Source organism: Ambystoma mexicanum, chromosome 4q, assembly GCF_040938575.1.
Source record: "Ambystoma mexicanum isolate Mex_15411 chromosome 4q, UKY_AmexF1_1, whole genome shotgun sequence".
NCBI classification, from domain to species: Eukaryota; Metazoa; Chordata; class Amphibia; order Caudata; family Ambystomatidae; genus Ambystoma; species Ambystoma mexicanum.
The window spans coordinates 578,308,474-578,320,489 of record NC_090928.1 but is presented as its reverse complement, the minus strand read 5'-3'; the positions used below and the strand labels follow the sequence as shown (position 1 = coordinate 578,320,489).

The 12,016-nt window shown below is 42.9% G+C and overlaps 1 protein-coding gene across 1 annotated transcript in view; it reads right to left on the bottom strand.

Moving 5' to 3' along the window:
* The window catches only part of LOC138467267 (protein phosphatase 1 regulatory subunit 14C-like), a 677,926-nt gene that overhangs the window by 243,947 nt on the left and 421,963 nt on the right, over nt 1–12,016 (bottom strand). Inside the window, exon 3 of the mRNA XM_069607278.1 lies at nt 10,839–10,934. Within this exon, the coding sequence (XP_069463379.1) occupies nt 10,839–10,934 (96 nt within the window). The remainder of the gene's footprint in view (nt 1–10,838; nt 10,935–12,016) is intronic.

The following is a 12,016-nucleotide window of genomic DNA, read 5'->3' as shown; positions in this document are numbered from 1 at the left end:
TGGAAGGTAGTTTCACCTGTCTTGGATTGTAGGCTTTGTTCCAGCCTGTTTACGTCATTATCCCCTGAAGGGGACACGTCTTTCGGCATCACTAATCCAATACGGGGTCTTTTAATTGGATGGGTCAGTTCCTTTTGTGGCGGCACTTGGATATTGCATAGAAATGCTCTTGAGCCGTTCATTTTTCTTTTCGTTGTTTGTTTTACATTTTTGTTTCTTCTCTCTTGTGAAACTTTACTCTTTCTTTTCTGACCAGGAACACCCCCGTCCGCTGGAGCAGCAGGCTTAAATATTGCAAAAGTATTTGCCTTAGTCGGCTCATGGTTGGGCATTTTTGTCAGGTCAACCATAGCATTTCCTCGCTACTTGATCGCATTTGGGGCATGCCTATCCTCAGCCGATTGCCTGGCCAGAGGGGAAGCATTAATATCCTGGACTGGGTGCTGGGCCGACTTCCAATGGGCTCTCACCCATTTTTCATCTTCTATGATGGCCTCCATCAATGTCGTTTGCCAGTCGTCTCCCTCCTGGCCAAGTCGCAGAGCCTTAGCAGCCACTGGTTAGAGGTTTCTGCCTCAGTATCAAGACTTTGTTCGAACTTTTTATAAAATTGTCTAGATTTGTCAGATTTCTCTGCAGCGTACACGTTACGCTCACTTGCTCTTGAATAGTGGAATTGATTTGTACAACTTACAGAAGGGAGACAATGATCTAGCCAGTGAGGCCATCAATGTATTTTGGATAATAGCTATGTCATCTTTGATAGTATGACGAGGCCCACATCCTTCTTCACTGTAATTGTTCAACAAGCTGGAGTCTGTAGATGATAAACAGTGCCTTCGAGCTATGGAGACTTCAAAATGTTCACCCCCTTCTCCACTTTCGCCCACCACTGACGTTTCCAAAGGGGTCGGGCACTTTGTAAATGCACTACTACGATTTGCCATTGTGCTCCGAGGCACCTGGCCACCGTGGTCTCCTCTCCAAGGTGATTCTCCCCAGCCCCAAACCGAGAACCACCTGTTTTGGGGATCAACAATTCCTGGGTGGACTGTGCTCATCTCTCAGGGCATCAAGCCTGTCTTTTATCACTGAGAGACTCGATTGCCTTTGTGTATTTATCTTCTCCATCAGGAGCGACAAGTCCACTGCCAACATTGCCGCCAAGTCAGAGTTTTGGGGCTATCATACATCCACAATAGGAATTGAGTTCAAGGATCTTTGCCCATGTTCGACTGAACTGAGCATTAATGCGTCCTCCACTTCCGTAGTCTCACTCAAGGAAAGAATGCGCTCCGGCACAGGCAAAATAGTACTGTTGGACTTCTTTTTCTTGAAAGACTTCTTCGTACAACTCTGTGACCCCCTCCAGGGTCAATGAGTTTCCATTCGGCTGGGTATTTCTCTGCAGGGGGCTTAACATACTCTTCCCCCCCCTACACCCCGGCGCCAGCTCTCCCCTGAATCGGATGCGTTGTTTAACGCCCAGATCGTGCCCCTCTCCAAGTTCCCCCCATCAATCAAGTTCACTGTAGCCTCCACCCCATCTGACGGCAAAGGCTTACTTACATTAGCCAGAATATTCACTGGTTTCAAGGGTACTTAAGTATCAGTTCCTGTGTCTGAGAAGCCCGTGCCACGGACCACGGGCGCAGTCGGGGTCCCGAGGCATTGAATTAGAGTCAAAGATTTTGCTGGACTAAGAATACAGTTTGAGATCCTGGGGGTAGACAAGGGCAAAAATGGTATTGTACATGGCCCCGCCAGGGAGGGCACTGCAGGCGCTGCGTACAGTCTCACCTGAAGTCGTTTTTGGGCGCTTGCTTGATTGTTTGGCTCCAAAGACATCTTCCGCTCAACGGACACATTGCAGATAGCAGGGGGTACTCTCTCACCCTCACGAGCACCCGCAAACACTCGCTTAGCACCACTTTGCTCTGTGGAGGAAGGTGCTTTTAAGTGGATTGGGGGGCGGGCAGCTCGTTGCATGCAGCCATCAGCACGTCACACGCTGTATTCCCCTCTCCTCTCGGCTTAAAGGTGTAATAACACCGTAGTAGCAGTCTCACGCAAGTTAGCCAGGAAAGTAACACCTGCAAACACCCACTTAGCACCACTTATGAGCCTGCGGACAGCAAGACTGTCTGGGGTGTATGCACTCAAAATGGACATGCCCCCAGTCAGGCACAATGCCCAGACAAGTCCAGTTTCACATGACACTTTTAAATTAGTCCGTGGACACTGCGCTTGTTCTACGGACACCCAGCATACCAAGACTGCGGATGTCACATGACCACACACGTGCAGTGTGATGGCATGTCCGTGAAGAGTGTCTGCAACCTCGGACAGTTTAAAAGCGTATTTTCGGCCAATGTAGGGTGTTTCAAGCTGAAACAGTACACTTCCACAGCTACCAGACAATTCTAAGTTGATCTGGCAACTTTGTACAACCTTTCAAGGCCTGTTTGCGACTCAGTAGTCCACGGAAAGCACAACTGTCCGCAGATGGCTCCTCTGAAGGGATCCACCCATTACTTTTCCTCATTCTCAATCGGACTACCAAGGAGAGAGCATCTTGCAGCACCTGCTTTGGAGAACTTTAAAGGACAGCATCATGGCATCTGCTATGAGCACTTCTGCTCCCCAACCGCCTCCACCATGTGCAGGGCCTGGACAGGGGAACGGGCGCAGAGATACAGATGACGATCAATAGGAAGAAGAGGAAGTCCCCATCTCCAGTGCTCAGAGTGTGTCCTGGGTGTGGCAATTTTTTTTATGATCGTTGGAAATGTCCTGAAGGCTCATGCACTTGTACTCTGTCATGGGAAACCTGGCTTGTATTCCATGGGACAACTTCCATGAGGCACCACACCAAACCTAACCACCTGACAGCTCTGAGGGAGGAGATTCCTTTCTCAGGTAAGAGTAGGTTTACATTCTCCACCCAATCATATTCAACTGCTCCTGTTACCACAAAAGATACTCCTTTGGGGCAGAGGATCCCAGCGACAGCTTCACAGGCCAAAAAGAATGCTGTTGACCCTTACCTTTCGAGGGTCACAGTGCTAGGTTTGTACTGTGAAGCACCGGTCTGTAAGTGGGAGCATTTTCGGAGTGCTCTCGAGGCTGGACTCACAGAACACAAGAAGCACTGCCCCCACCTTAAATTTAAGGCCCGCCCAACATCTTCCTCTGTCGTCCTGCTCCTTCGTCTGTGGTTGGTAACCCTACTCTCCCTTCCCTCCCCAATCTTGCCTCTCCTGCAAAAAAAAGGCAAATAAATTAAAAAACCAAATAAAAACAAAAAAAAAAAATGTCCTTTAGGAGCTATCCTTCACAGTTAAAAAAAATAGAAAAGTGAGAAAAAAAAGTTACAAGTCCCTGTGCAGCCTCCATAGTCTGCGGGCAGTACGGTAGTCCGCAGACATCTAAAAAAATTCCAGACGTGGGGGGGAATTGAAATCATTTAAATTGTTTTGCGTTAAACAATGGTGGCTTTTAAAAGAATTTTAAAATTATCAAACCTCCTGCTACCCTCTCTCCTTGTACACCCGATTGGCTGATCCCCACCGTGCTCTGTCGAAGCCAGGCATCCTTAAAAGACTTGGATTTGGCACGTGCCATCCACGGACTTCCGCTGTGTCCTTGGACCCAGCAATACAGGGGCAGCCATTCTACCCTTTCACTTTCAAGTTATGAACACTCTTTTATTGGCTGCTTTCAAAGAGTCACACATCCATCCACCAATCGCATCCAAACCCTCTACAGCTAACCGAGTCATCTCCGTTCAACACTTCACTTGAACTCTGAGAATACATATCTACTGTTAATCAAAGGCATCTGCATCAACAACTACTGTAAAACTGTCCAAGATTTCCATTTCCAGATTCAACAAGATCTGCATCTAACAAGAGATTGAATATATATATATATATATATATATATATATATATATATATATATATATATATATATATATATATATATATATATATATATATATATATATATATATATATATATATATATATAGTGAAAAAACTTTGTTAAAGGGACGTTATGGTTCAAAGTAAAACCGAAAAACCCCTGAAATTCGGCAGTTATGGTAACATAAGCAACCATAACTCGCGCCACCGTGCACTGCTAACACTAACACCCAGGACATCAAAGATGACATCACAAATGTCATTGATGACATCACTGATGACATCACATGGCTGGGTCTCCCTTTTTATCCTTTACTGACATATCGAAGCCACATAGTTTTCTTCAGTAACAGTCAGGAAGTAAAAATTGAAAAGGTACTATATTTGTAGACTTAGGGTCAAGTCACATCATATGAAACATATCCATAGCGGAAGACACAGGCTTCAAAGAGAGCAATCCTTTCTGTGCATGAAGATAATCATTAGGGTTATCAGCACTTTCTCATAGTTTTATTTTTATTACTCTACCTTCCCTGTATATGCTCATATTTGTATACATTATACTTACTCTCCTTTCCTTTGGGTGCTTTCACATCATGTGATACACATACATATGGTAAGTAGCAGCTTTGAAACAGAGCAATAGTTTCTCTGTATAAAGACAATCAGGTTATGAACTCTTTCTGCTACTACTTCTGCTTTTTTGTTTACTTCACTGTCCCTGTATATACTCATATTTGTATGTGTTGTCTCTTTGTGTTTTGTCTATAATAATTATGTATTAAGTGGGTTTTATCATCTACTTATTACATGTTTCACAGTACGCAAAACTCTAGTAAGAAAGCAGTTATCATTTCAGTATTCAACATGGCAAGATTATGAATATGGCACCTTCATCATGTATGCTGCACACACTGCCTATGTTTCTGCATGAGTAGCTTAGTATACTGGATAGAACTTCATAATAGAATGCCATTTATATAAATGCATTGCTTAATGCACTAATTAGCTCATGATATTTATCCCAATGATCCTTGTCCGTTTTTGGTCAGCATTATAAAAATCCCTTGTACAGAGTTTTTATGAAAAGTAAATGCACATGTGATTTCATCAGTGATGTCATCAATGACATTTGTGATGTCATCTTTGATGTCCTGGGTGTTAGTGTTAGCAGTGCACGGTGGCGCGAGTTATGGTTGCTTATGTTACCATAACTGACGAATTTCAGGGGTTTTTCGGTTTTACTTTGAACCATAACGTCCCTTTAACAAAGTTTTTTCACTGAATTTCATAGGTTTTTAGTAGCACAACTTAACCATAATATCCCTGACTTCATATACATGTAACATAGAACATACTAACCCCCTCGTAGTGATTTTCATGTCCACGGACTACCGCCATGTCCGCGAACATATCGAAAATCTGAGCGTGGTGAATGTAAATTTAAATAGTGTGCCCCATTTCCCCTTTGAAGTTGGCTCTGAAAAGAGCCGTTTTTTTTTGTTTTTTTTTACAGATGCTTGACAGACACCTGTTATTTTGTATTTTTTTTCTTGTTTTTTTTTCTTACTTTACTCCTAAAATCTTCACATAACCTTCTCCAAAGCAACCCTTACATTCCAAAATAGAAAGGCATTTCCCGTAAAAGATAAAGAAATGCCATCTTCTTTAAAATTAACAGCATTACTGGCATCAACATTCTCATTATTACAAAAGAACATACCAGCTCTAAGCATGAAGGCACACATGCCTCGGTTGATGACACACCTAGCAATGTTTTGCTGAGGACAAAAAAACTGAACTATTGTCCCATATTGCCCAAGGTAGTAATCCAGAAAAAATTACTTTCGCATTTGGAAGGATCTTCATTACGGCTTGAACCAAGCGTTCGAAATCAGCCAACAAAGTAGGGGCACCGACGTTGCCCAAATGGAAAGCACCATAGTGCAAAACTACCACATGCGGACTGTTCATCGTGGCCATATCCTCACAAACTTGTACAATTCCCTGTACATTGCAATCAGGCACAGTGGTCCACACCACCTCCACTCCTTTCACATCAAAGTTCTTTGCAACATGCCTGCATTGAGCGTACTGTTGTAAACCATACACAAACATATCTCCAAGCACCAACACCCTGACTTTCTCTACTTCTGCCATCTTCACCACACACAGTCTCTTTCAACACAAATCCACAACCTCGACATCTGATTGGCTGATCCGTACAGTCTTCTTTCCATGTTGGATTTCCTGGAAAAACCCAGATGTAGCACGCCCTGTCCACGAACAGCCGCGGTGTCCGCGGACGGCGTCCACTTTACTCTCTGTGCCATTCCCTCATTGCATACAGCTAAGCAATCACACAACACGAATAACGTCCTCAGAACACCCCCATTTTGTGAATTTTCGAACATTTCAGGACAATCATCATTTCATTATTCAACATATTAACATTACAAATATTATACTTTCATCTTGTACTCTACACACAATGTTATGTTTCTCCATTAGTAGCTCAGTATACTAGATAGAATCCCATAATACAATGCTATGTATATCAATGCATCGTTCAAAGCACTAATAACGGTATGATATTTATTGCAATATCCTTGACACTTTTTTCGCAACATTATAATAAAAATCCCTAGTACACAAATTCCATGAAAAGTACATACACATGTGATGTCATCAGTGATTTCATCAATGACATTTGCGATGTCATCTTTGATGTCTTGGGTGTTAGTCTTAGCAGTGCACGGTGGTGGCGCGAGTTATTTTTCATAGCTTACCATAACTTGCGATTTTCAGGGGTCTTTCGGCTGTACTTAGAACCATAACGTCCCTTAAACAAACTTTTTTATTATCACGCAAACAATATACAAACATGGCGTGCAAAAACCAACTTCTACAGATGGCTTTACACAGAATGTTGCAAAGTAAGAATTTATGCTCGTTCACAGTGAAGGTCAGCTGCTTCCATTTTTTTCTCGGGCCCCGGAGAGGCTCACGAAGCGGACTATAAGGTTGTATTGTGTTTTGACCTTGACAGAGATTGTGATGAAAGACTTCTCTTGAAGGAGTGTTGCTAAAACGTAAGAGAAGATAAAGATGAAATTTCTGAAATGAAACCACTTTTATATATTATATCACTATGCGAAAGATCGTTTGCACATGCGGAGTCGTATTTTGGGACTGCACCACTCGTAGACAATGGAAATTGCAATTGTACTGTAAGTAACCCTTTAGATTATTTTATACCAAATATAATTACAATAGCGTAGCATTAAAGACCGCTCAAGTTGAACGTGTTCGTTGAAAGTGGCATAATGTTTTCTACCGCGCACTATCACCGCCGAATTGATCCCCTGTCGTTTAGAGGGCTCTGAAAAAGGCAGACGACACAAGGTGGGTTAATAGAAATAATTTAACCGGTCTATAGGCGGTCAAGCGCTCTACTCGCTGTGCCACTTCACTGTAGCCTGTCAAGTGGCACAGCAAGTACAACGCTCGCTTTGACATCCGTGCACAGCTTGCTAACGCAAGTTCGAATCCCGGCAAGGCCAAACTCAGCCTTTCATCCTTCCGTGGTCGATAAATGAGCACCACACACCGTGGTGAATAATAAGCACCGCTTAGATAGCTCACGGTTCTTAGCGCTATATGAATGGGAAAATAATATTTTATTATTAACATACTCCGTTGCACTATCTTCGATAGCAAATAGTTTCACGCCCTAATAAATAAAATTATGATTTTTAATGAAGATCGGCTGGTGAGACTAATTTATGTTTTTTTAAAACAGGTATGTGGCCCCATTTTGCCTATGTCACGATTTACAGACTCCAGCGGATGGCGTCTTCAACTGCCAGGTGCAGGTCCAAATATGCAACTTCATGACCCTCACCATTTTATGGGACAATCGCCAAGGACCAATATGCCCTTACGCAGTACTAGCGGCTACAAACAACATACCCACCAATAGGGTGGTCTAATGGCCCGTTGTTGGAGCAACCTTCCGATTATCAGAGCGACCATTTACTGCTTTTATCATAAACCAACAGCCTATCTACCGCAAAGGAACAACGCGTGGCTCCAAATAAACTTTTGCTGATCGGCAGCAGAGACAATAGCAAATCGCTGAATATTCAATAAAAATTTCATGTGAAATAAATGTACTTTACCAAATGTACAATCCTGCTGTTTACTTTTAAACCACAGTTTCATATTCCGAATTGTGGCGCACTGAGTTGTAAGCTGATCTAACACCCTCTGTACCGCAAAGGAACATCGCGTGCCTCAACATGAACTTTTGCTGATCGACAACAAAGACAAATCCAAATTGCTGAATATTCTCTAAACATTTGATGTCAAATAAATGTACTTTACAAAATGTACAATCTTGCTGTTTGCTTTTAAATCACCGTTTCATATTCCGAATTGTGGCGCGCTGTGTTGTGACATAATATGTGTTGTCTTCCGGGTTCTGTGTAAAGTCACTTAGGACTGCAGGGAACTGGGCGCGTTTGATGACGCACCCTGTAACGTCACGGAGAGAGGCGGGGAATATGAATGCTTTGATAATATCAGGCTTAGAGCAAGTCAGCCAGGTCAATAGCGCCAGTCATAGGATTATCACATAATGTCGGCGCACACCAGCCGGATTTATCGTTTCTTTAGTGGACAAAAAGTCGGTTGACGCCCATAGGAAACTGTACTATTAGCGGACGAAAGGAGTGGTCTTAAAACACTTTCACCCTGACAACGAACAATACCAACAACGTTCTCAGAACACCCCCATTTTGTGTAATTGCAACCATTTCGGGACACCGCGAGTGTTCTTAGAACACATTCAACTAGACAGATTACAATACGGACAGCGTCCTGAGGACACCCCCAATTTGTGTATTTACGAACAAGTACACCGCGAGTGTTCATAGCTAATTTTTACCTTCCTTGCGAACAAACATGACACATACTCTGTCCTCTAAACACCCCACCATTTAGTTTATTTACAAAATGTCAGAACAGCCGTGTTCTCCGCGGACAAATCGAACGCAACAAAAATGTCTAGCACATAAAAAAAAAACATTGAACCTATCTCATACTCCCCCACCCTCCCCAAACACTCTTACACACCAATACACGGCACTAAATACAATTTTTTATCCACGTTTCACCGCGCTGTACGCCGACGACGGCGAATACAAGATGGCGGGCGCCACAGAAAATCTGACGCGCTCCACGCCCCTCGCCGTCCAATCAGCGAACACGACGCAAGGCCATGGGCCGATCGGGGTGCTGTCCGCGGAGCGAACAGGGAAGTCCGTCCACGAAGCGAACACAGATATCACTAATTTTTTTGCCTTACATTTTGGTCATTTTTTTAAAAACTACTGGACGGATTCACACCAAATTTGCAAAAGCACGCTTTCAGGACCAGGCCGCCGCTCCTGCCGCAAATTTGGTGTAAATCCGTCCTGCGGTTCGGGCTGTAGCCGTGCGCAAAGTTTTTTCCCATTCAGTCTATGGGAAAAAAAAGTTTTGGGACCCCCCCTATAACTTTTCCCCCCCTGGACGAATCCTCACCAAACTTTGCAAAAACATTCAGAGTGGGCCATATACTTTTTTTGCAAAGTTTGGTGAGGATTCGTCCAGGGGGAGCCAAGTTATAAGCCGCCAAAAAAGTGCTCTTCCTATGGAAACAGCAACTTAACCACGTGGCTGTGTAATATATATATATATATATATATATTTATTTTTTCTATGACATTTGTGATGTCATCTTTCACGTACTGGGTGTTGGTTTTAGCAGTGCACGGTGGTGGCGCGAGTTATGGTTGCTTGGCTTACCACAACTGGCAAATATCAGGTTTTACTTGTAACCATAACGTCACTTTAACAAAGTGTTTTAATTGAATTTCATTGGTTTTTACCAGTGCCCCCTAATGTGTTACAATTTACTAATATCATACTTACCGCAATATAGCAAAATATTTCTCCAATTTTTAACACTTCTCTACAGTTTTTGCCACTTTCTCCACTGTTCTTGTGCTCGCCGACGTTCGCAACCTTCTGACATTGCAGACTTTTCAGACAGTGTCATGTCATGCTCGCGCACGTCACGATGACGTGTCCGAGAATGCGTCTGCGCTTCGCGAATAGGTCTATGCTTCGCAAACAGTTCGAAAACTGCATTTTCCGCTGATATAGATGGAACTTTGAACATCAAAATGTTCCCTTGCACAGCTCCTACACCTATTCTTACTCCTGATCCATTTACAATTAGCACACAGCACATACTTGAAAGAATATTAGGAAAACTGCTATTCATCTTAAAAATGGCATGAGCTATTGCCATCCCTATTCCCAAGAGCCACCACCACCGCCAGCCACCACCGCCAGCTGGAAGACCTGCAAAACGAAAGAAGCGCAATACTTCAAAAGTCAATCAAGAAGACCAGGAAGATGAGGTGGAAGAAGTGCCAGAGAGAATCATGGGTGTAGCAGCTCTTTACCACTGTTGGAAATGTACATGAGGCCAAAGCTTCCGAAGTGAAATGCACAGAGTGTACTCTGTCACGGACAACCTGGACAGTACTCCTACGGGACCACCTCCATGCGGCGCCCCACCAAATCCAACCACTGCAATGCTCTCAGAAAGGCTTTCTTAGGAAGTAATAGGCCGTCTTCCTCTACCTCATCTTCCTCAACCAATGCTGTAACCGCACAGCCTACTTCTGTGGGACGCAAAATCACACCAGCTACCTTGAAAGCGATAAGAGGCTGTTGATTCATATCTTTCAAAAATAACAGTACTCCGTATAAAATGCAACACACCACTCTGCAGAGCAGAGCAATTTCAAAGTGTTTTTGAAGCTGTAATCAAGGAGCATGAGAAACACTGCCCTCTACCTTAGATTGAGCATGCGCGAAACATCTTCCCCTGTCCACCTGTCCCTCCATATATGTGTGGTTGGTGCCGCTTCCCACATTACTTTCTGGCCTCTCCTGCAAATAAATATAAACAAAACATTTAAAAACGTTCATTTATGAACCACCTTTCACAATTGGAGAATAGAACTAAAAAACTAAAAAAAAAGCTTATAGACTACATTTACTTTACATTTTACCATAAAGTAGTATGATTCTATACGATTCTTCAACATTCCCATTAGCATTTTCTACTATGCTAATGGGTATAATAGACAATTATATACTACAGAAAAAGAAGGCACAAACAAATTTCGGTCTGAAATTCTTCTGTCTAGGATACAATAACCACTATAATCCATTGCCGTTTATAACTACCCACATTCTCTGCATTCCTCCGTCTAGCCCATGCCTTATTAGAAAACCTGGATTGCACATGCACACCATCACACAAAGCAGCCCTTCTACTCTTTTTATGGTTATGTTTGTAACACTCCCTCATTACCTGCTTCAAACCATTCACACATAACCACGAATCACTTAAAAAAACGACATCTTAACCGTAATGTCCTTTTAACAGAACATTTTCTGACAATTGAATAGGTTTTAGAAGTGAAAATGTTACATTACTGTATAGAAGTTATTAATTCCTCTTTTAACAGATTTGAGATCACTAAAAACCTCCTTTAACAAATCTATATTTATCAACGCATAGTAATGAGAGTCGTTATCAGCAGAGTATACCCCAATAGGCAAATCAGAGCAGACATTTGTCCTTGCCGAAGGCCAGGCCCTCTGCCCACGGCAGAAAAGTTATATCACGATTATTTGTACTTGCGTTTCCACACTTTTCAAAATATAAAACACAGGACAGATCTGCAAAAGCATCCTTTTAGGTCCTTGCTGGAGCTCCTTGTGCAGGTTTGCTGCAATCCCTTGCAGCACTCCAGACTGCAGCCACAATCAGACTTTCCCCCTATTTCAACCTAGAGCTTCAGCCATGCTGCAGGCCCCAATAAGTAACTCAGAGTAGGCATTCATCCTTGCCGAGGGCAAGAACCGTTGTCCATGCACCAAACTTATATCACTATTTGTTTTGCTTACATTTGGACACTTTGGAATAATAAAACACAAAACAGATTTGCGAAACCGTGCTTTCA